A 27,433-nucleotide genomic window follows, 5' to 3' on the forward strand; every position below is an offset into this window, starting at 1 on the left:
GGTTTAAGCCAAATTTTTTTAGTCAAATTGATATATTTTATGAAATCTTAAAAATAAAGACAATAAAGTTTGTCAAATTTGGTCATGTTTTCCCGCGCAAATTCCTTTTTACACGCGGGAATCCACGGGACGTGCACGGGTTTGTATACACCACCTGCAAAGAGAACCAAGGGCGCCAAAAATCTCAAGTGTTTAGCGAACCTTGCTATTTCTACAGCTGATGTCCAAGACTATATTTATCCTTCTGTGTCTAAATATGGCTTTCAATGCATAAAATGAGTTTGGGAAAGCCTTAGAAGTCCAATATCTATGAACACTGATAACGAGTTGCTATGCTACCGAATTTGAAGTCCAAAGAATTAGATAATTTCGTGTTGTTGATACAGGGCACAGATCGATCATTCATCACGGCATTATTTATACACCATTAATAAGAAACTCATATTTTTGTGACCGAAGATTAACGATTCCTGACAAGACAAGAAATAAGGAGTTTAAAGCTGGCAAAGATCTTACTCGAGGGATATTTTCTGGTCAAGCTCAAGATCGTGTTTCGTTCAAGAAGTTCAAGGCTTTGGCTTCGTCTTCGTCGTTAATTTTCTTCAAATAATCCGATTCTAATTAGAAAATCTCTTCATTATGACCATTTATTGACCCTTGAAGACCAGTGGAAGCGCTCAGGACTTTATAATCAAAGAGGTATGATGCTCTTGGAAAGAAAAAAATGCCGAATTTTGCTTACATGGATATTTATCGTTTTGTTCGGACAAATTATTTTGTACGCTATGCTGTTCAGTGAATTTGAAAGCGTTCCGAGAAAATTTTTATCTCAGAGACTTAAACAACAAAATCTTCATAGTTCTCCTGTAGAGGGAAAGCTAAGAAATCTTGGAACTAAAAAAAATCTCGAATCTCAAATTCAATCTGATGATTTAACTTCACAAACCGGAAATAGTCAAAAAATTATCTCGAGAAAACTTGAGAAGCTCAAAGTCGATAATACAGAATTATTTCACACGCCTGTGCAGAATGCGAGAACTTCAGAAGTTAAACCACAGAATGTCAGAAAAAAACTGGTATTAAGCTCACCACAGACAGATGACGTGGCGAATAAAGTAATGTTTGTAGAGAAATCAAAACAACGTCCCACTGAGCCAGAAGACATATTTATATCTGTGAAGACAACTAAAAATTACCATGATACCAGAGTACAAGAAATAATAAAGACATGGTGGACTACTGCTAAACAACAGGTAAATAAATGTAACATTATAAAAGGTTAAAGATAGATACATGTTTTGCTGTTGTTGTTGTTGTTGATATTGGTGTTGAATGGTGATGATAGTGGTGTTGCTGTTGTAGTATAGCGGTCTTATATGGACAATGTTGTTGTTGTATGGCAGCGGTGATGTTCTTGGAAAATATTGTTGTTGTATAGTAGGGGTGGTGTTGGCAATGCTGTTGTTGTTGTTGTTGTTGATATTGGTGTTGAATGGTGGTGATAGTGGTGTTGCTGTTGTAGTATAGCGTTCTAGGACAATGTTGTTGTTGTTGTATGGCAGCGGTGATGTTCTTGGAAAATATTGTTGTTGTTGTATAGTGGTGGTGGTGTTGTCAATGATGTTGTTGTCATTGTTGTTGTATGGTGGTGGTGGATGTCTTTGACAATATTGTTTGTTGTTGTTTTTGTTGTAAGATGTTGGTGTTGCCATTGCTGTTGCAGTTATTGAATAACAAATTTTGTTGTTAACACTGTAGATGTTGTTAACAGTATGATGGTGAAGGTGTTGCCATTGTCCTTGCTGTTATAGTATGGTTGTTTGTATACACTGTTGTTGTTAACAGTATGATGGTGAAGGTGTTGCCATTGTTGTTGCTGTTATAGTATGGTTGTTTGTATACACTGTTGTTGTTGTTGTTAACAGTATAATGATGATAGTGTTGCCATTGTCGTTGTGGTTATAGTATGGTTGTTTGTATACACTGTTGTTGCTAACAGTATGATGATGATAGTGTTGCCATTCTTGTTGTTGTTATAGTATTGTTGTTGATACAGTAAATTGTCTTTGATAAAAAAGTAAAAACTAGCTGCTTTTCATTTTGAACTCTATGATTCTTAGATCCCTAACCTCACCCCCCTATAAGTGACACACTTTCATGAATATCTCCTTTTTTGTTTTCTTCTCAAGACTTATTTTTTTACTGATGCTAATGACTCATCGTTGAATCAAAGCTTGGGTAAGTACATTATCATTAAGTTACTATGGCAGCTAAAGGTTTTTGTCATCTACAGTTGTTATGCATATACAATCATTAGTTATGGAGTTTAAAAGGTCCTAAATAAATAGTATGATATTTAAGGGAGCATGCATATATCTAATTATATTGATTATGTTAATATTCATATTAATGATGGAATAATGATAGTGTTTAATGCCTTAAGCAAGTTAATGAAGGTTTTCAGTCAAGATAGCTTTGATGTTAATTTTTTTTAAAGGTGAAGTTCATATAATGGTCAATTTTTGAATTTTATTTGCCTGTAACAAATTCTTATTTTGTAAATTTCCATTTTAAGTCCCTTTTGCCTTTCTGTTCTGTTTTCTCCATCATGTCAGATCCAGGGGGTGTACAGAATTCCTATAACCTTCCCCCACTCCCGCCCCAGAAGGAATTATAATAATAATAATAATAATAATAATAATAATAATAATAATAATAATAATAAAAAACTTTATTTAATGATGATAAAAAACCAATTTAGCAAAGCTAATCTTACATTGGGTCATCAAGAAATATAAAAATACAAAAATATGTGAAGCTAATATAAATATCTAAACTACAAAATTTAAATATACACTAAACTATTGAGAAAAGATACTATTTATAATTATGATTTATTTAACATATATTTGTAGAGTTCCGTTCTAAAACTCCTAAATTCTTACATAGGTTTAATGCGTAATGTTCCTCAGGAACTCCACGTCTGTTTCGACTTCTCTCTGTTCTGTGTAGCTTTAATTAGCTTTAAATACCCGTAAAAAGGAGCACTGATAGTAAGAGGGGATAGAGGGCGCACCTTCGAGCGCATTTAACATGAACCCTTGGCTCGGGAGAATTGGGCAACCACTCCCTGTGTTATCGAAGTAAAATAAATTACCTTTACCTTTTTACCTTTTTTTAATGTGTAGTTTCAGAAATTTTTTAAGACCACCACCCCAGAAATTCCAATCTTCTACCCTGCAAACTCTGTAATTTTGTTCCTTCTCTGACCCCTACCCCTCAGAAAATCCAAATTCCTTGGGGGGGGGGGGGTGGGGGGAATGCATATTTTCTAGAACTGCACAATTTACATTATAATAATGTTCCTTATTGTTTAACATGTTTGAAATTATGTAAAATGAACCCCCTCTCTTGACCAAAAATCCTGGATCCTCCCCAGGGGACAGCAATGTATAAATGGTTACATTAATTCAGGCATCCATTACTTGTTTTCCAGGAGGTCATCTGGTTAATACTCAGTGTAAAGAAGGACATCAGAGGTATGATATTGCTATTTATAAAATAACTGTTATAAATTTTGATTTTTGATTGGTTGTGAGCACTTGCTTTATGAGAGTACACAGCAAGTGCGCTCACTTTCAGTTGCATCATTCCTATCTAAAATAACGATTATTGTAATTTGTATTTTAAAAAAGAAATAAAAAATCTGCTTGCTGTGCTGTGTAAAGTTATAAGCACTTGGGGATTGGCAGAACACTCGAAAAGTCTTAAGATCGAAGCAAACTGCATGTTGTGCTACTCCTAACACTTCTGTTTTTAGGTAGTAGTAGTAGTATTTCCCGGGGGGGGGACTCCGGGAAAAAAGTACCGGGGATGCTTGTCGGAAATTTTCAAAAAGACCCCTAAAAGATACCAGAAGTCTTTAAAAAAGGGCGTGGCTGAATGATTTTTTTAACCCCTAAGACATACCACAACAAATAATATTAAATTTTACATAAAAAGCGCCTAGGATATATCTCTCATTTTCCGACACCCTAAGAGATACCAGAAAATGCTGATTTTCAAAAGTTCGCATTTAACACCCTAAAAGATACCAAATCGCGATTTTTTACCCCTAAGAGATACGACGAGCATCCCCGGTACTTTTTTCCCGGATTCCCCCCCCCCGGGTAGTATTTAGTCTCTTAGTTTAGTATCCAGACTTATAGCTACTCTGTAGAAAAGCTGGAATAAACCATTATTATTATTATTATCATTATTATTAGGTATTTACCTAGCCTCTTACTTACTTACCCCAAAATGATAATTAACACAACCAATACCATCTAATTATAGATCTGCTTTGTGTTGTAAAATGGCATATGAACTGAATTTCTTTTGGGAAAAAACTACAAGAAGGTAAGCCATTCATCCATTAGCTTTGTTAAAATAATTATTTAATGACATGTTAATGGTTTCAACACCCCTTAGTTACCGTTGCTATGTCCCACAAGCTCAACAAATTAGCTAGAATATCTCAGAATTTAAAATTCTGATCCCAGAAAATTTTCAGCATATTTCTTGTTGTTGTTTGTCTTGTGCATTAATTTTATACTAAAGATTGTTTTCCTTTCGAATGTATAGTTTAATTGATTAGTTATTCGTGATCAATTTTTTTTTTGTGCAGATGGTTTTGTCACTTTGATGACGACAACTATGTTAATTTCCCTGCACTTGTAAAGTTACTACAGAAGCATGATCATTCCAAGCCTAATTACCTGGGGAAAACTAGCACCGCAAGCCAGATGAACGGTAAATATTTCTTAAGCTTTAAGAATAAGAAGCTCATGTGAATGTTGCAGGGTTTTCATCAAGTTTTAAAATAATTAGCTATTGCAAGGTTGAGAAAAACACTGGGTTGAGTCGACATTGCAGTGAATTTTGGTGCTTTTTGAGAGGACACATTAGACGCCATCCTGGAAATATGTCCCCTATGCCAACTTGACCTAGTTTTTTCCTTAACCTTGGAACGGCAAATAGGAGGTAGTTTAAGCTGGAAAATGTTGTTCAGTTACCATAGCATTCTCTGAATACCCTGATATAACATGACTATTAGAGTGCTCTGATCACCTATCAGAAATGGGGCAACTGCTGATTGATAATCAAGCTTTGTGTCATTTGATTAGGGAAGCATAGATGGTGAGTGCTGCTAATATGCTGCATCTCACAAGATAATGAGACCCAGGCTTGAGCTCGACCTTGATCTCAGGCTTAGTTTGGTATATGATACAAATATAGAGTAAGGTATGGATAAAAAACCACTCTGGAAATGCCATTTACTAAAATCCAATTTGATATGGCTGCTTAAATGTATTTCAATTTTTATTCATTTTGAAATATAAACAAGTGACTAAAATACACTTTCATTATTTTTCTAGATTTGGGATAAAAAAGATAATGGCAAGGTATGTCGTAAATCCAGTAACTATAAACTATTCTAACTTGTGTTAAATTTATTGGCTTTTGGAAAAGTGGTATTATGCAGCTTTTTTAACTTATATTTATTTGTATGTCATTGATGATGGTCTTGGGTAAACTGGTTTTAATTAATGAGCAGTCATTGAGTTAATGAAAATGTAGATAGACACCCCCACTGACTTAATTTCTCTTTATTTTTCAATTAGGAAGTAAGATTCTGGTTCGCTACTGGAGGGGCAGGTGTTTGTCTAAGCCGTAGACTTGTTTCTCTAATGGTTCCGTACTTCAGGTATTCATTACTCAGTTGTCTGCAGGCTTGATGAAGTACTGTTAATTAAAACTATTTAAAAAAGACGCTCACACATGCAGTGAGGTACTCATAAAGTCATAAATAAAATTACTACCTGCCAGGTGATTTTAATTTGCTTCTTTCTCAGCCCTGATGATTAACAATCAGTGAAGAATCTCACCAAAAATATTTCAGAAAATATAGCACATTTTGTCATTTTTTGGTTAAGAATATTTTTCATGACAAGAGATCATAATAGAAAATACTTGGAAAATTGTTACTGTTACAAAAAATGCATCAAAATTGTGCATCTTGATTCCAAATCACCTGGATATAAGTAGCAACCAATATCTCATTCTCCTCTTCCCTACTTCCTCTAATAATTACTAATAATGTCATTTTGTTTTAGTGGTGAAAAAGCTTTCCCTGACACTTGTTCTCGTATTGGTGTACCAGATGACTGTGTCATTGGATTTATAAGTGGTAAGTGAACATGCAGTATTCCTACAAGTGCAGTATTCTCATGGCTAAAAACAACTTCTAAAAATTATCTAGTTAGCCCTGGGGGTTGACTGACAACCCCCTCCCCACCCACAAACATACACACTTGGTAACATTAATTGCTAATATTTTAATCCATCCGTCAACTTTTATTTTGATGCATACTAGATAGTCTGCTATTTATAATTTCATATTCATATTATTATCTAAGCCCTTGGGTACTCTGCATTCCTTGTTAAATATGAAAAACTGTTTTTGAGACTGTTATATAGAGAAGTTACTGACTGATTATACTATTCGCTTTTCTTTTCCAGAATATCTGTTAAATGTAAAACTAAAAGAAATTCATTTATTCCATTCTCATCTTGAATGGTTGGGATATATCCCAGAACATACATTTCATGACCAGGTAAAGGAGAAATGGGACAAGTAAACTTTTGTAGATTTCTTTACCTTGTGTATAATGTTTTTCTATTTCATATACCATGTTCCATTCCTTAGAGCATAGTTTCTTTGTTTGATGGTTGCTCATAAGAAGACACATGAATATGGATACAGCTCAAACAAAGAATCGAATTCTCAAGGGAATGACAGGTAGTCTGAAATGGGAAAACATTACGCTTGAGGTAAAGGGTTCATTTGACAAGCAATTATTTAAACCACCACTAGTCACTTAGTTTTTCGCTTGGTTGTTGGGTGTGTGGGTCTATTCGGTTTCGTCTATTTACATTCAACCCTTACAGTGCAGTGGCAGCAGAATGAAATAAAAAGTCACTTTAATGACATTCCATTTCATCATCATCATTGTCGTCATCATCATCATCATCATCATTATTATAAATAAACTTGTTAGATTGTTAGTAAGCCCACAAAACCCATAAACATACATTTCTGGTAGCAAGTTTGCCTTGTAACTGCATTTGTCTGATTGATGTTTCACAGGTGTCTTTTAGTCATGGGATTTTGGGTGGAATGAGAAACCACATCCAGATTGATGGACCATTCAGTATTCGTGAGGATGCCAGCAGGTAACTACCTAGTCCAGAACTGGACTCACTTTTTTTACTGTTTATAGTGTTAATTCTGATCCAAATTAATGCACATGGGTATGCAACGATGCATGGGATTGAAATATGCTCACAATAAGTATACAGAATTTTGTACTAAACTAGGATTGCATGCCTAAAACAATAAACACAACACTCCTGTTTTGAGGTCTCTTTGCTCAGCCTTAGTCTAGTCTGTGCTTAAAATATTCAGCTATTCAACCACCCATGGCATTTTAATCAACACATATCATACCTGTAGTACACACAACCCACATTTCTTACTATACAATGGACTTAATAAATGAAAAGAACACATTTGTATGCAATTGAGGCTAAGACTGAGCAAAGGCGAACTTGAAATGGGAGTATTGTGAAAAGCAGGTCCAGTTCTGGACTAGTAACCAGCAAGCAGTATTTATCAAACACTACAAACGCCATGATGGTTTAATCTGGGGTAACAATAAGCCTGGGTAGTTTTCTCTGGGTGCCATGACTTGCATGTCTTTACTGACTCTTGTAAAACAGGGATTCCATTTTTTGTTGTTTATCTATTGTTGTTGTCATTGCTACATGCTAATTGGAAAAAAATTCACAACAGGGTATAGTAATGGGCAATCATTTACATGAAGCTTGTCTAATTCTAATATTTGGCTAACAAAATAAGTTTTTTTTCCAGATTTATGTCACTCCACTGCTATCTATATCCTCATACCAGCTGGTGTCCAGGCAACCAGAACAGACAAAGAGGATTAAAAAATAATGGATAAAGAAATTCAATAAAATACTCATATATTTATTTTTTTAAATAAAATTAATGTTATATATATTCTTAACTTTAAAGCTTCTTACAGTTCCAATTTTTAAATCATTCAAAAAATTATACTGATGCAACATAAAGCACAGTAAATATCAATAATAATAATGAATTATTAAATATCGTTAATAATAATGAATTATTTGGCCGATAAACCCACCTATGTGTCCTTGAAGTCTCATATAAGACTTTGTACAAAGTAGCTCGGTGGTTAGAGCATGGCACCGGAATTGCCAGGGCATGGATATAAATCCGGTTCAAGAGTCAGAATTTTTTCTGAGCCTTTCAATTTGCAGCTGCATAAGTTGCTTCATATACTGCAAGGATCAGCTCAATTTGATACATTACAACAGCAGTACAAATATATATTTCATATATATTCTCAAAATGCCCAAATGTTATCTCAATGAATAATGTAGTGCACATACTTTCTAAGCTATATAATAAAGGTTGTCCAATAATAATCATACTAAATGTAATTTATTTTTAATTATTTTTATTTTGTTATCAAAGCAGATTTTTACATGGCGTTGAAATAGTCAGATACAAACATTATTTACACTCTATTTACACACATCAAAAATACTTGATTAATTGAGATTATGGAAAAATGAAAATTCTACTTAAAAATAATCAAATGAAACCCCTTTTCTAGCACAGAGTGGGATCATTTTCCTTATAGTTTATAGAAATTAAATGTGAAAGCTCTATCTTTATCCTTACAGAAATGCATAAGCAAGTTAATCTTTACCTTGGAGGTAATGTTTTCCCATTTCAGACCAAGTGTCATGTCCTCAGGAATATTATTTCTTCGTTAACTGCAATTATTTTAAATATTCTGTGAACTTAGGTCATGAAATTAGTTTTTCACTGCCTGCCAGCCAAACATATAAAAGGTATATACTGACTGATTATTTTTGATTGACTGCAGCGAAAGGACTAAATTTCAGTAAGTACATAGCTTGCAAATACCAAGTTTGAATAGCAGGATTGCAATAACAGCTGTGCAAGGGTTTAGAAAACATGAATTTAAAAAATTATCTGCAAGAGAATGACACCAAGTTTAAAATGGGAAAACATTGTGCACAAGCTTAAGAGCCTGGGCCTCCTGGTTGCATAAAGCTCTCTTAAGATAAGAGCATTCCGTAAGTATTGTTCCAAAACAATAGGTCCATTGTACTAAGACAATACTTTCGAGTGTTTTTTAAGCTTTTTTATCTTAAGAGAGCTTTATACAACTGGGCCCTGGTCTATTGTTAAACATCACATTTCATGATATATCATTCTATTCATAGTAAAAAATAACATTGTAGAAAGTAGAAATTTAAAGGAGATTTTGGATCTTTTCTTTAAATTTTGTTACTTTCTCACTTAAAAAGGGTTTTTTCATTACAGTAGCTTGGTAATTTATGGCAGAAATTGTGAAATGTTTGCTTTTAAATTACTCTGTATGCAATTATATTAGTTTTAGATGCAGGCATTTGTGAATCATTTTTTTCCATTTCAGGATTATAAACTCTATTCATTCATTAATTTATAGCTACATAGTGATATTCCTAAAACTTAAGATTATTATAATATGTAGAGTGGATCAAGTATGTGCAACTTGCCATTTAATATAATCTCCTGATCATAATTTAATTCTACTACCTTCATTATAAACTAGTAAAACCTCTCTCTTTTCCCATGTAGTTTTGACAAAAAAACTTGCACAGGGATGTGAAAAATTAAGCAATCATTTTAGGCAGTTTCTTTGCTTGAGAATATTAAGTTGAGTTGAGTTTCTGACATAGAAAAGGCATGTTTCACTGTCAGAAATATCCACTCAAGTGCTGAAGGCCAGAAGGAGAACAAGTTCCACTCTGCAGTCCACTGCCAGGGTACCTTAGCACTGAGAGCAGCTGCTGCTTTTTGTCTCGATTTAAGAAACATGAAGCTTTCCAACAACTAATTTTTGGAATCCAGTAACTATGTTCTCTATATCGTAACAGGAATTAACGTAATAGCCAGACATCTGACCATGCGCCTGACAATGTCCAGCCAGAACTGGGACTTGTCGAATCAAATCTTTGCTTTGCCAGAAATGAGGTATTACTAAGCTAAAACTAATTTGGCCTGTGATCATGATCAGCAACACATTGGCAGTTATCTTGGGTTTTGTCATAAATGTGTAGTTCCAGAAATCATCCATACCCACCCCACAGAGGAATTTGGAATTTGCGAAGAGTAGGGGGGTCCGAGAAAGAATAAAAATTACAGAGTTTGTATGGAAGAAAATTGGAATTTCCAGGTTAGGGGGGTGTCTTAAAAAAATTCCTCCATGAGGGGGGTATGGATAATTTTTGGAACTACACAATGCAAGAAATCAGATGCCAATAACAACCATTCTTCATTAACACTCAGTAGACTATTATTTGATCTATACTCTTTACATCATTCATGGGTCCAAACAGTATTATTCTGTCTTCTGCCATGTTATAAATAATTATAAGAATCTTGAATATAGAAAATCTATTGATTTTTTAGCCACACGAAATTTAACATACAAAAGTGTTGTCAAGGTATTGATGTCGTTTCCCTAAATTCTATATTTTTCACATTACCAAAAATCTCTTTTATTGACAATTTCTCTCTTCAAATAATTCCTTGTTCATTGTTGTTAAATTCATAATAATTTGTTTTATCGATCAGTAGATTTAATAAATATGATCCGAGCTTTCAGCCTACTCAGCCATCCTCAGGGAAATGAAAAAACGTTACAATTGACAAAGAAAAACGCGATCAAGCAATGGCATAGGATGGATGAGTAGGCTGAAAGCTCGGATCATATTTATTAAATCTATGGTTGATAAAACAAATTATTATGAATTTCTCTCTTATATCTAGGTTGCTTATCCTAATCAATCTAGGTTAGTATCTGATGAAACTCGACTATTGCCAGCATAGCCTATCTAAAATATACAACCTTGTTGCTTGAAGTTTAAGCCAGTTGTATTTACTGGTTCATTAACCATTGCAAGAGCTTAATTAAACAAAACCTTAATTATTTTTTGAATTTTTTAAACTCTGACCAACTATCTTTAGTCAAGAATCAGAATGATCTGCTCATCCAATTCATTATTCAATTGCATTTTGATGTCTTAACAGTGTCCTTCAACAAAAGATTTCTCATTTGTTTTAATCTTTGTTATGTTGATTACGCCATGTCAGACATTTAAACTGATGTAAAGAAATCCTTCGAACATAGAATCAGGTTGATTAAAAAATATCATAAAAAACCACCAAGATCTAGAACCAAAACATATATACGTCAAGTACCAGATGATGTTATCTGAACTTGTTCGTGTTCAACAATGAAATATCTGATCAACCCTACTTTGGTTAAATCATTAAAATAAGTTCCCCAAGATCTGGTCACATAATGTTGATATAAAAGCCACTTTTTTACTTTTTTCCTACTGTGATCATCAAATAAACAGAATGTAAATTGATTCATTAAAAGTAAGTTCCCCAAGATCTGGTCAAATAATGTTCATAATATAAAAGACACTTTTTTACCAACAAAAATGTTGCAGTTCTCACCACATCTGTATAAGACTTATTCTAATCAATGTTTCCTGAGTAAGGTTAACATTGAGCAGAGAACGACAGGAAATCCCTTTTCCTCTGTGGAAATGGAGAGAATACCCTGCCTGCTACTATCATACATCATGTGACAATCCCTCATGATAAGAACAGCCATTTTAAAACACTGTGTCACTTGCTAATAAGATCAAATTTAAACAAAATGCTGATTGTGTAGGAACTTATTTTTTCTATACACAAATTAAAAACTTTCAGCAAGGAAAGTTACAAGCTAAGTGATTTCTAAAAGTGCTGGATTATGTTCCATTATTATCATTAACAAACTGTCGAGGTACCCACGAAGTCGTCTGCTTTCTTCTTCTTGATCTCGAAGGGCATCAATTACTTTGTCTTTGTTTGCTGATTGGAGTTCATCTGCAAGGGATCTTGTCTGAAAGAAAGCATTAAATTTACAAACAGATGGTTGGTGAATGATAGTGTATTAGCTGGCAATGTCAAGATTTACAGTAAAACCTTTATTGATTAGGAGCTTAGGAATTGTCAAGTAGCAGCTAAATAATATTAAACAGAGGATGGTTCCCTAACAGAGATTCTACACTTTAAATGAGTACTGAAATGAGACTGCGAACGAGGACCAGTCTTAACAGTATACATTTTTACAGATTAGATGAGTGGTCTCAAGTAATTCTGTTTGTAGATGATGGCTAGTAAACACTAGCGTGGACTGTGTCGGTGTTTCTAATGAAACAGTTATCGTAGATTGATAAGTTTTACACCATAGTGAAAATAGGAACTGACGTTTCGGACGTTAGTCCTTCATCGGAGTCAATGATCGTAGATTGATAAGTTTTACACGGTAGTGGAAATAGGAACTGACGTTTCGGACGTTAGTCCTTCGTCGGAGTCAGCTTATCTATGTATGTTTATTAATTTATCCTAATTGTAATAACAGCAACAGTTTTGACAGCATTACTTTACCTGTTCATGCATAACGTATGTTCCATTCTGAGCTAATTGTACCTTGAGCTCATCTTTGGCACTCTTCAAGTTGTTGTTTTCCTGGGGAGAAAAATCACAATTACCTCCTGATTAATATTTAGCTTACAAGGATAAGTATGTAATAATTCTATGAAATAAATTTAGACATTGCTTCTTGTTATTTTCCGGCAGCTTCAAAATATTCATCATCATGATGATTGTGATAAGCGTAGTTGAATTCAATTGGTCAGATCCTTATGATTATGATTACATATTTTTTGGTTCACACTACAATTGAGATTACAACGCTAGTGTGAATAACTTAGGCTTAAAAATAACGAAGCCCAATTTATACCTCCGGCATTTCTTCGAAAGCCGGAGTAATAAAATAATATTTTGGTGGTAATGTTCTCAACTGGTATGATATAAGACCAGTATTAATGCTAACAATAAATGAGTATTTATAAAACATTCTTTTTTCATACCCTTGTTAACTGTTGTACTCGTTCTTCTAACTCAGTTGATTTATGTTCAAGGTCCAGAACATCCTTTAATTTAACTTTTGCTTCAGAATTAAATTTTTCCAATTCCACCAGTTGATTGGTTAATGTGTGTACTTCCTGCAAAGCCATAAATTGCAGAAAATAATCAACAAACATGGCAACATCATAGGCAGCTAGAAGTGGGGGACATAACAAGGGGTGCTACTTTTTGGAAGGCAAATTGTTCAATCTGTAATCTAAGGCTTCGTGAAATGATTTATGAACAAACTATATAACTAAAAAACATGTATTAAACTGATTTGCATTCCTTGGATTTAAAACCAGTTACGAGGGTTTACTGCATTGCACACAAAAGCTGAACTTGTTAATCGAGTAAGCTCAGAGCTTTGAGCTTACCTCTTCATGTCGATGTCTTTCTTCCAATGCTACTTCTGCTTGAAGTTCTAATTTTTTCTTTAAATTTTCCACTTCATCTGTCTTAGATTGTAAAGCATTTTCTAACTGATCTACTTGGTTTGCCAATTTCCTTTTGTCCTGGAAAAAAAAAAGATAAAAAAACATGGAAGTTAAAACATTAAAAATTAAAAAGAAAATAGCTTTAAAAAAGTAATCTTACAACCATCACTCTCCATAAAGGCTGTGCTTCTCTACAAGGTTTGCTCGGCAAGCATGACCGCTGCAGTCATTATAATTTTATGACACTCAACTTCCATGTTGAATTTTACAGAGGCAGTAGTGAGGAAAAACAATTATGGTAATATTTTATAATCATTTTTTACATCTAGTTGAATAACTTTTGTATGTCTGTCTGTGCGTCTGTCTCCTATTTTGAAATATTTAATTTTCCTACCTCCTGACATGCATCAAGCTCCTTCCGAAGCATTGGTTCAAAGGTTTTTAATTTATCAATCTCTTCTTCTGCTTGTCTTAACCTATTCATGAGTATAAATAAAACATTTTTATGAACAATTTATTCCCATTATAATTTACGACTAATCTTTTTAAGATGGTACATAAAATAATGCTGGCAATAATAAAGAGCCTACTGTACAAGCAGTTTGTAGGTGTAATAATCTACCATCTAATCCAAGGACCTACTCGAGCACCTAAAGAAGGGGGTACTATCAATTGGAAAATATAGCACTAGTAGTAGAGTAGTATGAATATACTGTAGGACTTATGGGTGGGTGTGGGGGGGGGGGGGGGGTTGGGGTGCTGACACTTGAATTATCATCTTATGCAGCCCCTAAAATTCCTTATATTTCTTAGCATTATATAGTATTATTTTCATAATTGTCTAGTTGGCTTTTATTTATTGTTTCTGTTATAATTGTATTTTTTGTAAGCACAGCATGTCTGAAAACCAACTTGCTGAGCATTTAGGGTGGATAAATTAAGTTAACTGATAAAGATTTTATTAAATTATTAATTTAATTAATTAAAAATGGTCCATAGAATAAGAAGAAAGGTTTAAAAAAAAATTGGGAAGGGAAAAATCTTAAATACTTGGCAAAAAGTAAAATATGAAATCATCATGTCTCCAAATAAATAGATAATATTTAAATAGATAAAAGGTCTAGTAAACATAGTACTTACTTTGAAGTAAGAGTAGTTAAATATTCCTCATTTTCTTTTTCAAGTTTAGTCTGCAATAATAATAACACAGTTAATTTAATACTGGTATGAAAAATTACACAAAAACTTCAAATCATTTTTTTGGCATGACATATATATGTTACAGTTAGGACACGAAAAACCACGAACACTTCAAGGTTTTTGTCACTTTTTAGAAACATATACTGAAAATCATAACTTAAGCCAATTGACTGGAAATGATAATCTGAAAAAAACTTGAAATGTTTACCATTTACTGTGTACGCACTGTAGTGTTAATTTGCTTGGTTTCTAAATTAATCAAATCAATCTGTAAAGGATGATTCTCAGGCATAATATTTTAAATAAAAATAATGTTTGGTGTGCGCACATTCAAAACCATCACGTAGAGTCCTATATTTTTGGCAATATCACTGATTAAAGTACTTACAAGAGCAGATTTATATTTTCTACTTTCTTCTTGGACTTTTTCTCCAGTGCTTTCGTGTTGTCGTTCTAGTTGGTCCTCAAGGGCATTAATTCTGATGGCAAAAACAAATTATTTTATTAGAAAATTAATTAAATAGAATTGGGTTAATTATAGAATTATACTTATAGGAATTTAAAACTTATGTTTTATTTAATAATGATAAGATTAAGATGTGTACAAGCTATAAAACTCACAATCTTGTTCTCCCACACAAGCCATTCTTGCACATACACATAACATCAATCTTCTCTCAACACTGACATAATTATATCTATTACAACAAATTAAGCTGGTAATACTTGACAATAAAATGTTGTGAATTAGTCAACAAAAACAAACATTAATTAAGAAAAACAGAATATTAGTGACATTGTTAAAGAATGTAAACAGGGCCCTAGTAGTGTCTAGCTTTGACATACTCTTTCCGCATAACATCTATGTTTTCAACACAATAATAGTAAAAGAAATTTTTTCATGCATGCTGTAATCAGAATAGAAGAATACTAAGAATAATACATAGAACACTCAGAAACCAAAGGTTGAAGCTCTTGATTCCCAGGAATTTCCTTGCGAATGAGAACAGATTTGTCTGACTAGATTCAAGATGAGTAACTTGTAATATGATCTGACTAAGAAATATTTGACATTTTCAAAGATATGAAACATAATCTACATTAATGTCATGACATCATATGACAGTTTCTTATGACAGCAGACTATTGAATATCACCTTTGAGATATAAAAAAATTGATTTTCTTACATGCAATAAAGAGGATAGAAGGACAGAAAATATTAATCAAGCAATGTAGAAATTTATCATAATAAATCAGCAGTTTATAGATCGATACGTCTGAAATGCTATGACATCATGCACAGTCTTTTTCATAAAAAATATTTATAGTTTACAAATTTTTAAAAAAGAGGTTATGTGAAAATTATAGTAAACTAATCATAGTTTTTGCTCATTCATAAATACTTTAGATACTATGAAAGTTAAAATTCCATTATAGAAACAAATTTTAAAAGTCCTATTTTACGGTTTCTAACATAGTTAAAAATAGACTTCATCAATATTAAGTAGGATGCATCGCCATTTTGACTTCATGCGTATAAACTACATGTTATCAAATCAATGATGCTTGATGTTCTTCCCCAGTAAATAACATTTTAATCTAAAGAATTAAACTTGGTTATGTCTGGTTATCGAAAAGATTTAAAATATTATTTTTCAAAACCAAGCTTTTGATGCCAAATAGTTTTTTTTCTTATCAAAAGTGAAACTACGCAAGAAGGAATAAAAACACACGACTATGGAACAAAGACATTCTCAATGCTTTTCCTAAAAATATTATTATTTCATACAATCTTTCTTAAACTAATAAGAACAGATTTAAAGTTAAAATTCTTATTGAGAATGAAGAAAAAAGTCTATTACACTGGAGGCACTAAATGGAACTGTACCCCAAATCTGAAACGACTAAAATTTTTATCCTCAGAATAATAATTTTAAACAATCAAGTATTCTGATATTTTCTTTACTTTTTACCTACCTTAGTCCCACTATCCCTGTGTTTAAGTTAACTCATTCTTATCGGAAGCGAATGTTTTGTTCTCGGCATGTTTTTACACAATGAAGTACGGATTTTTGCCTCAACATTTCTAGAAACATTGGCTTTGATCATCCAGCATAGAAGATGCTAGATGTATTATGTTAATGAGATGGCAGATGTTGAATGATGATGTATGAATAATTAGGCTTTACATTTAATCCTTAAAATGGACTAAGAATAAACCTGTTTTTATGTTAAAAAAGCTCTATCTAGAGTAAACAAACAGGTCTTTTAATGATAATGCCAATCTTACAACTTTATGGGATCACTTCAGTGCTAATTCATCAACACAGTTTTTGTAGAAAATAAAATTTATTTAATGTATTATTTCATGTATGTTTGCATGTTTCCACGGGTTAAAAACCTGTCTTCATGAAATAAATTTTCTAATTGTGACATTTTATATTATGTTAAACTTTGAATTTTATGCAGAAGAGGCATTTTAGGGAGGAAAGTATTTATTATATTGAAATTGCCCCACATGATTTTTTTTTTAAAAATTCTCAATCATTTGTTTTATATTAATTTCTTTATATAGATTGTTTTGTGTGTGTGCAAGTGTGCGTAGGAAAAAGTAATTAGTAGTATTAGTAATTAGTATATTAGGAAAATTAAAATTTTTACTCTTAAATTAGCATTCTACTAATAATAAACTGGTAAGTTAGTTTCTAGTAACAAATATTTGGAACACTATGGCTAACTTGAAAGCTGCTTATGGCAAATGCTCACACTTTTACACATTACGTTATGATTAGGGAACAATAAAAATACTGTGTACCATAGATTATATACAAGCCATTAGAATGAACAATTAATATACTAAATACAGTATTTAGTATATTAATTGTTCGTCCTAATTAGATTACAATTAAGGTTAAAAAATTATTAACAAATTACTGTTATTATTTTTTCTTACCTCATACTAAGATCATTATTATCTTCTTTGAATCTGTGTTGTTTATTTGTCTGTAATTTATGATTTTCAAGAAGGACTGATACTTGGGAGGATAGTCGTCTTATCTGCAATAGATTGAACAAAAAAAGAGTAATTCAGGTAATATTTAATAGAAAAACTGAAGCTGTAGCCATAGAGCACTGTTCAGGTTTCTACAACTATTAGATGTCTGAATTTTGGCTTCTTTCTTTTGTTCCCTCTTTCTTTCTTTCTCTCTTTTTTTCTTTCTTTCTTTCTTCCTTTCCGTCTCTCTTTCTTTCTTTCTTTCTTTCTCTCTCTCTTTCTTTCTTTCTCTCTCTCTTCCTTTCTTTCTCTCTTTCTTTCTTTCTTTCTTTCTTTCTTTCTTTCCTTCAAAAGATTCATTGGCCTTCAAATTTCAAAACTACAAAGATAATTGAACAGCAACTAAAGGAAAAAAATACAAGAAGGTGGACATGAATGAGACCTAGAGTCCCATGTGAAGCATCCCCTCAATGCCATTCAAACAGCATTTACTGACAGAGACTAATAATAAATCTGATGAATTAAAAAAACCCAGGAGTGTATGTTGTTAACAAAAGTGAAAAGCCCTGGGTAGTAGAAACATAAATGGCATCAAAAAGACTATGTTTGTCTAAGGGGTAAATCTAAAATGAACAGAAAATGGTATTTACTTTTAATCCTACTTTTTGGAAAAATGGGAAATACAGCTGTGGGACTAGAGTTAATACTGGGAATGGGAAACAAAGGATTTCACATGCAATATTTTCAAAATTCACTAAGAACTGGATTTTGCTCAAACCTAGGCTAGGAAATGGGATTTGGATCTTTTTGTACCCCAGTAGAGGTTTAGTAGAAAAGGATAAGTTACAAACCAAACTAAGTAAATAAACTACTTAATAATAATGAAGAGCCGTTTTACATCATAAACTAATCCCTAGTGATCTAGCTATTCAGCTTTAACCTCCCACCACCAGACCCTTCAATTTGAAGAGGAACACTTGCTTCCATTTCCTAACACTTTGAAATGGACCGTTTTAGATAATGTGATGTTTTTTCTATTCCAGACCACTTGACATTCCCCAAAGTAATACTTTTTTGTTTAAATATGGGGAAAAAGACACATGAACATGGATATAACTCAAAAGACGAATCTTATTCAAGAATAACGTGATCTAAAATGGGGGAAAAAATGATACCCAAGCTCAAAGGGTCTATTGCATATCCATATCAATGTCCATGGCAGATCGTTTGATTATAATTTGATAGATTAAATCATAGTTTAATATAATATGTTCTATTAAAAAAAGGAACTTAAGAAAACCCTAACGATAAGTTATGAACCAAACTAAGTAAATGAACTACTTAAAATATATATTATGAAGAGCCGTTTTGCATCATAACCCTAATCCCTAGTGATCTAGCTATTCACCCAAGCTCAAAGAATCGCTGCATAACCATATATAAGTCCATAGCAGATCCTTTAACTATTGATAAATTCAATTAAATTTTAATACAATATGTCAATTAAAAAAGAGATCAATAATCAATACCTCATTATATAAGAAAGAATTATTGCCAGCCTCAGTATCAGACATTGGACCACCTCCGTCACTGCTATACATGTCTTCCATGCTATTCCGCCGGCTTACGTTCGCTGACAGAGATTGATATTGTATTCGTGGGCTGAAAAAGACATGAAGTAATTTTTAGTATTACTACAAGCCTTTATTATCAAAGATTAGTTTAGATCAAATTATGCATTAGAATTGAAACACGAGCATGAGAACTGCTCTCAGACATTAATGGAATGTCTCTCAGTTCTTACCAATATATGGTAGATTAAGTATCAAGTTGGATAGCCACAGTTGTATAATATATATACCATCTGGGTATATGAGAAACACCAACTTGTGGTAAGAAAAACCATCAAATTGATCAAAACAACGACCAAACACCAGGATTATAACCAGAAGCACAATTATGCACTAATGTAATTAAACACCAATCTAACATTGCATTATTGAGTTTCAATTTCTATTTCCTGTCATTGATTGACCCTTGACCTACTTAGGGCAGCATGTGAAAATTGCAACAACAAAAATTAAAAAGAGGAAAAAAAATCCTAAAACACTAAAGTAAAATACCATAATTCTAAATTATACCAACAGATCACAATGGATTGATCACAATGTATAAAGAAAAAAACTAAATAAATCAATATTTTAGTGGCACACATTAATGTGTGTTTGATTGTCTTAAAAGTTTTATACATGTACAAAATAATACTAAGTACTGTGGTTACATAATAATTATTTATAATTTATCATATGACCCGTATATGCCCAGGCGCGCTGCTCTTAGAAAAACCTTCGAGAAAATGACGTGAGCAGGGCCATACGGCTTTGAGTGAGTAGGGCTGTAAGAATCCATACCGCCCTGCTCAAATCTGTGCGCTTTCTCTTTTTTAGTGTTTATTTACTATTTCTTTCTTTCTTTTATTTATTCTTTTTCTTTTCGTGAGGGTCATATGATAAAATGCTTATTGACTGAGTTAGGTCTCTCCCAGTTCAGCACATTGGACCCCTCTCAAAATTATTTTGAATGCAATGCTTACATAAAAGTACACCCAGATTCCACAGAGAAAAGTCTGTTTTCTTTTGTATTTTCATGTTTTAGCCTCACATATGTAATAGATGCAAAAGAATCTTTGTACTTGTAATTTTGACAGGAAGCAGAGAAAAAAAATTTCAATGGTCAACTTGCAACTTTACTGCTAGGTTTGCGTAAGTATTTCTATTCTATAAACAATACATTACCTTGATAATAGTGCAGCATGATTAGCAGATATTCTTCTTCTGTATGGTAAACTATTGCTGTACAACCAATATTATAAAAATTGTAAACAACAATATCTCATAAATGGGAGTTCAAGCCCAAAACTTAACTTTCTAGAACAATAAAAATGATAGAGGGTAAAGGCATTGGACAGTAAGAAATAACACAAACAATGATGAGGTTTAGGTAAAAACTGCTGGATGATGTATGCCCAAAGTTCCTCTCGATTGTGCAGTCACCAATCTCCATTTACCATTCCCCCTTTTCAACTTTTTTTTAAATAGCTGTATGCAGGAAAGCAGACAGACAGTAAACTAAACAGTAAGACTGAGAGGTTAAACAGACAGACAGACAAAAATTCTTTTAAAAGGTTGCTTTGCAAAGACCTTGAATTTTTGATCAGTAGTTGTAACTCATTCTGAAGAACTTCCACATACCTGCTAAATGACTTATGAAGTTGGCATCTAAGTCCTGTTGTAAGTTCCTTTAGATTCTGACTGCCTTGGAGTGTACTTTCTTCACTTAAGCTCTCCCCAAACCCTTCATATCCTTCTTCGCTTTGATACTCACTGGTACAGTCAGAAAAGGAATTGTCAATGCACAGGCGAGGTGGATGTGAACGATGTTTGGTTCTGGGTTCAGTGGGTGGTGGGTATGTAGAATATTGCTTTTGGTTACGTCGAAAGCTTGAATTATTGGGATCAACATCTTGGAAGGCTTCATCATCATCTCCATTGTAGTCATTAGTTGAGGCTGTACTGTAACTACTGTCAGCCTATGAAACGAAATAATCCATAACATCAAAAACCAAGTACTTTTACCAATACCCTGGAACAAGCTCTTGGCTGATCTACATGTAAGTCAGGGCACGGCTAACTCACAGATCAAACCCTGAAACAACCTCTGGGCTGGTCTAAGTCAGGGCAGGGCTAACTCAAAGATCAAACCCTGAAACAACCTCTAGGCTGATCAAAGTCAGGGCAGGGCTAACTCACAGATCAAACCCTGAAACAACCTCTGGGCTGGTCTAAGTCAGGGCAGGGCTAACTCACAGATCAAACCCTGAAACAACCTCTGGGCTGGTCTAAGTCAGGGCATAGCTAACTCACAGATCAAACCCTGAAACAACCTCTGGTCTGATCTAAGTCAGGGCAGGGCTAACTAACAGATCAAAGCCTGAAACAACCTCTGGGCTGATCTAAGTCAGGGCATGGCTAACTAACAGATCAAATCCTGAAACAACCTCTGGGCTGATCTAAGTCAGGGCATGGCTAACTCACAGATCAAAGCCTGAAACAACCTCTGGGCTGATCTTAGTCAGGGCATGGCTAACTCACAGATCAAAACCTGAAACAACCTCTGGGTTGATCTAAGTCAGGGCATGGCTAACTCACAGATCAAACCCTGAAACAACTTCTGGGCTGATCTAAGTCAGGGCATGGCTTACTCACTGATTGAACCCTCAAACAATCTCTGGGCTGATCTACATCAGGGTACAGCTAACTCACAGATCAAACCTGAAACAACTTTTTGGCTGGTAGATTTAAGTAAGGGCATGGCTAATGATAAAACCCTGGAAGAACCTCTGGGCTGATCTAAGACTTAAGTTCCCAGCACTTTTTCTTATCATGTTTATCTGTCTGTTGGTGACCAATTTTATTATCTACAGTTAGTAAAAATACCAGCTGACTATTTGTTGAACATTTTTATTCAGGGCCCTATTTAAGATGTGAAAATACAATATGAAAGCCAATTACGAAGAGTTAGGAAAATATTAATTCACATAAGAATTTACGTAAGAGTTCTTGCTGTAAAGTCCTTGTTTGATGAAATATATGCTCAGCATTAGTAAGGCTAGGAGTAAAGGAGAAGATTCCAAAGGTGTGATTAATTCCTGTGGCTCCATTAATGTAATTGATTTTCCCATAACAGTACAATAATAACAGTACAATCTTCCCATTTACCTATTGTTTCAATACTCAGCAGTATTCCCAGCATGATAATAATTATTATTATCATGCTGGGAATACTGCTGAGTACTGAAACAATAGGTTAATGGGAAGATAGAAAAGCTATAGCAAAACACAATTAAACTTCAAGGGAGGTTATTACCAAAGTAATGCCCATGCCTCTGCATAAATTCTATAATTTAATGTGTGAATTCCTCTAACCCTAGCTAGTCACTTGAATCATTTAAACCAATCAGATATTAAAAATATAAGTTCTACCTTCTTTTCCCTAATTTTTGAGATTATTCTGAATATATATATGAATGGCAAAAACAACTGCAATTTTGAAGTAGAGTAGAGTATTTTATCATAATTATTTTGAGTAGGGTTAGGGTATCGAGTAATCCAGTACCACTCGAAAGCTAGATTTTCATTGCTCCCTAAGTACAGTACCGCTTTTGTAAGGTTAGGTTTAGTACTATTGTTTGGATGACCAATCTATTGTTTTTTAATGCAATCATGTAACTCGTTCTGAGCAGTTACAGGCTGGCTCAGGGTATTTGCTAAGTAAATTGACTGCCAAGACAGTGATTCTGTTTATGGACACAATGTAAAAAATCGTTCTGTTTGTTTTGAACAAAAAAAGTTTTTCCATTGTCTACGATAGTTTATTAAAACGACTTTTATCAGTATTTTATAAATATAGTGCAAGTTACGTGTTCGAAGAAAATTACTCATGTTTCTTCATTAGTTTCAGTTTTATGATTGTTTTGCACAGAGCTTGATTTTCGCTATTTTTCTTCAAGAATTGACAAACGTATGTCATTCAGGAGTGATTATCTCAAGAACAAGCTAGGGACATCACCCCATTTTTCTTTGCATTTTTGAAATCAGCATTAAATTTCATTTTAAAAAAGTTTCAATTTTCAATTTTCTGTTTTGTTATTCACCAAAGTAGTCAGCCTACCTTAAGCAATTCAATGTAAAAAGAATATTCAATTAACATCTTACCAATGAGAATTATAGAGAAATATCCAGCTACTTATAATATGATATTAATATTGACATTTTGTCAGTGGTAAAATATAGTTATTTTATACTGAATAAATTTAGAAGTTTTATTGCATATTATTTAGACAAGTCATTGGAAAGAGATAGAACATTATAGTGATAAAGCTATAACCTAGAGCAAATTACAGGTCTTCTAGATAATTCTTGGTTCTTCTGTCCTAATTATTAAAACTCCCCCATAGTGTTATCTATGTCAAACGGCAGTGTTTATCGACGACATATTATATTAGTATTCACTCATGCATAGATTCACGTAGACCTAATGCTCATTTCCAGCTGTCTCATCAAAATAATATTCATTCATAAACATCAAGAATTCTATATTTACATAGACAGTTATTTCAAATCAGATGGGAGGTACTTTTCAAGTGTAGCGTCGTATATTATTAAGTATAAAAAGTTAATGATAACATTTCCCAAGCCCTAATTAATCACGTTTTTCAAGTCAGAAATCAAGTCCAGTTGATATTGATGGGTCTTTTCAAAGAAATATTTTAGGGATAAATCATCGAGGGGCTAGAATTTAGAGAGGCATGACTGCTCACTTACGTAAATATAGCTAGAATGGTCATGCAACATTAAGAATATAAGGGTTCTCATGCTCTTGAAAAAAAATATTTCTGCGGTACTTTATCCAATTTGACACTTGACAGTCTTTATTTCTTCAAGTATCAGTGGTCAACAAGAATTCAAAATGTGGAGGAACTAGTACTGGAAGAAGTAGTTTAAAAAAAAAAAGAAAAAATAGCTAGACCTTGGCCAAATATTATGTCAAAATAACAATAGAAATATTTTAAAAACATTCATGCAGGAAATAGTGCATTCAAACATCAAATAATATTGAATCCAAGGAATTCGATACCTTCAAAACTTCAAAACGTTTAATGTTGAGTTCAAATAATTTTTATCGAAACATAAAATAAATAAATAGAATAATGAATGCACATAAAATGAGCAACGCCAGTTGAAAAGAAAAGTATTCTTTTTAGGAGATGTCTGAAGATTAGCAAACATAACATAAGTTTCGTGCAAGGTAGAATTTTATACTTTTTATAACAATGACTGGTGTCTTTGAGCAATACGAACAAGGATTTGCAGGAGGTAGATTGTGGTAGGATTATCCTTCACAATGCACAACTAAAAACAGCTTACATTGTATCTGTGGGTGAAAGTGTTTTTAAGACATACAATCACGATCCACTTTCAACCTATTTCTCTGTAATATTTAAAGGAAATGACTGGCTCTAGAAACAGACTTCTGTACTAATGACACTATATTTAGTAAATAGTATATTATATTTATTGTGAAATATCTAATGTCAACATACAGTATCAAGTAACATGCTGCAACTTGTATTAGGCGAACTATTAAACAAAAATTTATCCAAAGGATATAAAATATGCGAAAATGGTCAATTTTGTTTACATAGGTGACCATCATTGTTTCTAAGTTCGATTCTACGCCAAGGAATTCGAATTATGGTTCGAAAGTATTAACGTAAGACCTATTTTAGGAAATTTTAATGTGGTTAGATCCAAATTCCTTCTAAAATAAAAAAAATTAAAATACTAGTAAAGACTGTCGAAAACATCCTTTTCCCTGAATTCCTTTTATATAACGCCGGGCAAATGCCTAATTTTTATTTTCCGGTTTTATAGTGGATCAATAAAGTAGTTTGAATTAGATAAAAATATATTCGACGGGGATAGAGGAAGAAGGGCACACGTACCTCAAAACAACTATCTTCCAACTGGTCTGAATCTTGTGAACCTCTTTTTTCTCCTTCGTTAAAAGTCAAATGCTCACCATCGGCACCTACAATTAGTGATATAAATATACGAATGAGTTTTTATAACAAACAGAAAGAGAAAAACATTTTGAAAAGTAAAGCGCATGCATTAGATATCCTACTCCAGTCAAGATTTTACTTTGGTATGGGGCTTGTATTTCTGATCAGATTAATAGCTAAATACCTAAAGAATCGTGAAATCTGCGGCAGAAATCTTGGAATGTTATCTTCCCTACTCCATCGGGATCTAACTTGTGAAGTAATGTCTTGATTTCCTGTAATAATGACAACAAAGTTGTTCAAAGTTCAAGCAAGAACATCGAAGTTAGAGGTGTTAAAGGGACACTTGGTCGATAAATGTAGTCGAGTTATAAAAGGGGCTGTTATGAGTTAGAAATTCGCTCTTTAGCGACGAGGTTTTTATACAAAATGTCTCAAAAGCTTAGTACAACTAAGGTGACCGTAAGTTAGATGCTTCGTGTTAAGGCCTATACTACAATGGAGTGATGTAAGCTATAACTATAACGACTCTTCCTCAACGTAGAAGAGTGTCCAACATATTTATTTGTTTGCAGGCGTTTGTTAAAACAATATATCTACTGTAACCCCTAGAGATACGAGTGCAGTTGTTAAGACGATTCATAAAGATTCAAGATACCGGATTCTTTACCTCATTAGATTGCTGGCTACCCAGACCAGAGAGCTTGATCAAATCCCGTGTCTTGACAAAACCATCGCCATTTTCATCGCATGCGTCGAAGATTGGCTTCAATTTAGACGCAATAGCCTCCATTCTTTCTAAGACATTTAGAAACCCTTCCTTCCCCAGACCACAAATTTCAAGTATCGTTGTCGAACGAGTGATTATTTGGCTTGTTAAAGGCCTCATTTTAAGAAATACATGGGTCTTGAATTGTTCAATTAACCGCAAAGTTGGCTCTCTCCTCTTCGCTTACTCACTTGAAGGACCTAAACATTACGGGCTTTGATTGATGGGTCACGTGGGATGGTCGTCAAGGACATGTTTCCTGTTTCCAACAAGGCTGTACACAGGAACCCCAGTATCCAAAACAAAAATTTATGAATTCAAATAAAAATATTCAAAGGATATTTGAAATCCATTCACTCAGATAAAATATTTAAGTGTAAGTGCCTCGTGGTTCTACAAAGGAACCCCTTAAACACATCATGTCGTTGTAAATCTAAATATAAATAAGGAAAAGTATCTTATTGGGAGGAGGGGGAGGGGTTGAGGACTGGGATATAATGCGTAGACTCACGTACCCATAGGGTACCTATTTTTAACTTTTGTGAAGGGTTCAACCCTTTTGATTTTGTCGAAAGCTGTTTCGTCATTAACTTACAGTAAGGAGACTTGAATAGTTAAGGATTCATTTTTTTTCAGGTCGTCATAAACTTTTCATGAGCCTTCTACTGTTTTGATTTCTCTAAAATAAAGCATTTACTTAAAATACTGAAGTGTTTGAATGGTTCTGATGTTTAATTTAAGTTATTATATGTATACTCATAATGTTATAAGAAGTTATTTGATTTGGAGACCATATTCAAACTAAAATCTGAGCTACAAAATATGCCAAGACAGAAAGGGAAGTTAGAATTCTCATTGGCTAAGGCAGGGATTGCTTTTAATCAACATGCACGCTGAGGATTACTTTCCAAATGGATTCAATTAATTTAATGAAAAAGGGATTATTACCAATCTTCATAGACAGCACACAATCCTTGCTTGTGATGGTTTTAAGCAAAAATATCAGAGAAACAAACTTTGCTTATTTGCAGAATACTTTTAGAAATCAAAAAGCCATCAAATTATCTGAATTTTAAAATTTCATCTACGAGAAAATATGATCCAGGATTATTCTGACAGCTTAACTTGTGTCAATATTATGATTTTTTAAAAATTAACATGGAGGTTTTTTACTGTATGTTTGGGTCCTTCTGCATACTAACACAAACCTAT

General features: G+C 33.3%; 2 protein-coding genes across 3 annotated transcripts; one reads left to right on the forward strand and one right to left on the reverse strand.

The window, feature by feature from the left end:
* Positions 1 to 165: 165 nt before the first annotated feature.
* Positions 166 to 8,596, forward strand: LOC116291230 (fringe glycosyltransferase). Of its 2 annotated transcripts, XM_089031652.1 has the most exons (12): positions 166 to 699; positions 1,029 to 1,253; positions 2,190 to 2,238; positions 3,497 to 3,539; positions 4,336 to 4,398; positions 4,667 to 4,788; positions 5,416 to 5,444; positions 5,664 to 5,746; positions 6,156 to 6,229; positions 6,562 to 6,656; positions 7,190 to 7,275; positions 7,973 to 8,596. In XM_089031652.1, exons 2-12 carry the CDS (start codon positions 1,119 to 1,121, stop codon positions 8,061 to 8,063), a joined length of 870 nt encoding a protein of 289 aa, XP_088887778.1. In that variant the 5' UTR covers positions 166 to 699; positions 1,029 to 1,118; the 3' UTR covers positions 8,064 to 8,596. The 2 variants fall into 2 exon arrangements, with proteins under 2 accessions (XP_088887778.1, XP_088887777.1); XM_089031651.1 differs by having other exon boundaries at positions 166 to 1,253; positions 4,667 to 4,790; positions 5,418 to 5,444.
* On the reverse strand, positions 8,590 to 26,421 carry LOC116291226 (uncharacterized). The gene is made up of 14 exons (XM_031698368.2): positions 26,123 to 26,421; positions 25,637 to 25,727; positions 25,393 to 25,478; positions 21,080 to 21,417; positions 20,624 to 20,680; positions 19,358 to 19,490; positions 17,787 to 17,890; positions 15,221 to 15,311; positions 14,773 to 14,822; positions 14,027 to 14,108; positions 13,573 to 13,710; positions 13,159 to 13,293; positions 12,674 to 12,754; positions 8,590 to 12,125 (listed from the first exon to the last, which is right to left on the reverse strand). The coding sequence occupies exons 1-14, from the start codon at positions 26,339 to 26,341 to the stop codon at positions 11,967 to 11,969; spliced, it is 1,764 nt and encodes a 587-aa protein (XP_031554228.2). The 5' UTR covers positions 26,342 to 26,421; the 3' UTR covers positions 8,590 to 11,966.
* Positions 26,422 to 27,433: the final 1,012 nt, after the last annotated feature.

This window comes from Actinia tenebrosa, unplaced genomic scaffold, assembly GCF_029948245.1.
Source record: "Actinia tenebrosa isolate PJP-AT-01 unplaced genomic scaffold, QUT_ActTen_1.0 PGA_scaffold17__23_contigs__length_9995812, whole genome shotgun sequence".
NCBI classification, from domain to species: Eukaryota; Metazoa; Cnidaria; class Anthozoa; order Actiniaria; family Actiniidae; genus Actinia; species Actinia tenebrosa.

What these genes read in the sequence shown, in the direction of transcription:
- LOC116291230 (XM_089031651.1), top strand. Translation starts at nt 702, where the DNA reads ATGATGCTCTTGGAAAGAAAAAAATGCCGAATTTTGCTTACATGGATA. An exon ending in TGGGAAAAAACTACAAGAAG is followed by an intron (nt 4,399 to 4,666) that starts GTAAGCCATTCA and finishes TTTTTTGTGCAG; the next exon opens with ATGGTTTTGTCACTTTGATG. An exon ending in AACATACATTTCATGACCAG is followed by an intron (nt 6,657 to 7,189) that starts GTAAAGGAGAAA and finishes GATGTTTCACAG; the next exon opens with GTGTCTTTTAGTCATGGGAT.
- LOC116291226 (XM_031698368.2), bottom strand. Translation starts at nt 26,341, where the DNA reads ATGAGGCCTTTAACAAGCCAAATAATCACTCGTTCGACAACGATACTT. An exon ending in GAAAATATAAATCTGCTCTT is followed by an intron (nt 14,823 to 15,220) that starts GTAAGTACTTTA and finishes TTATTATTGCAG; the next exon opens with ACTAAACTTGAAAAAGAAAA. An exon ending in TTAACTACTCTTACTTCAAA is followed by an intron (nt 14,109 to 14,772) that starts GTAAGTACTATG and finishes ACTCATGAATAG; the next exon opens with GTTAAGACAAGCAGAAGAAG.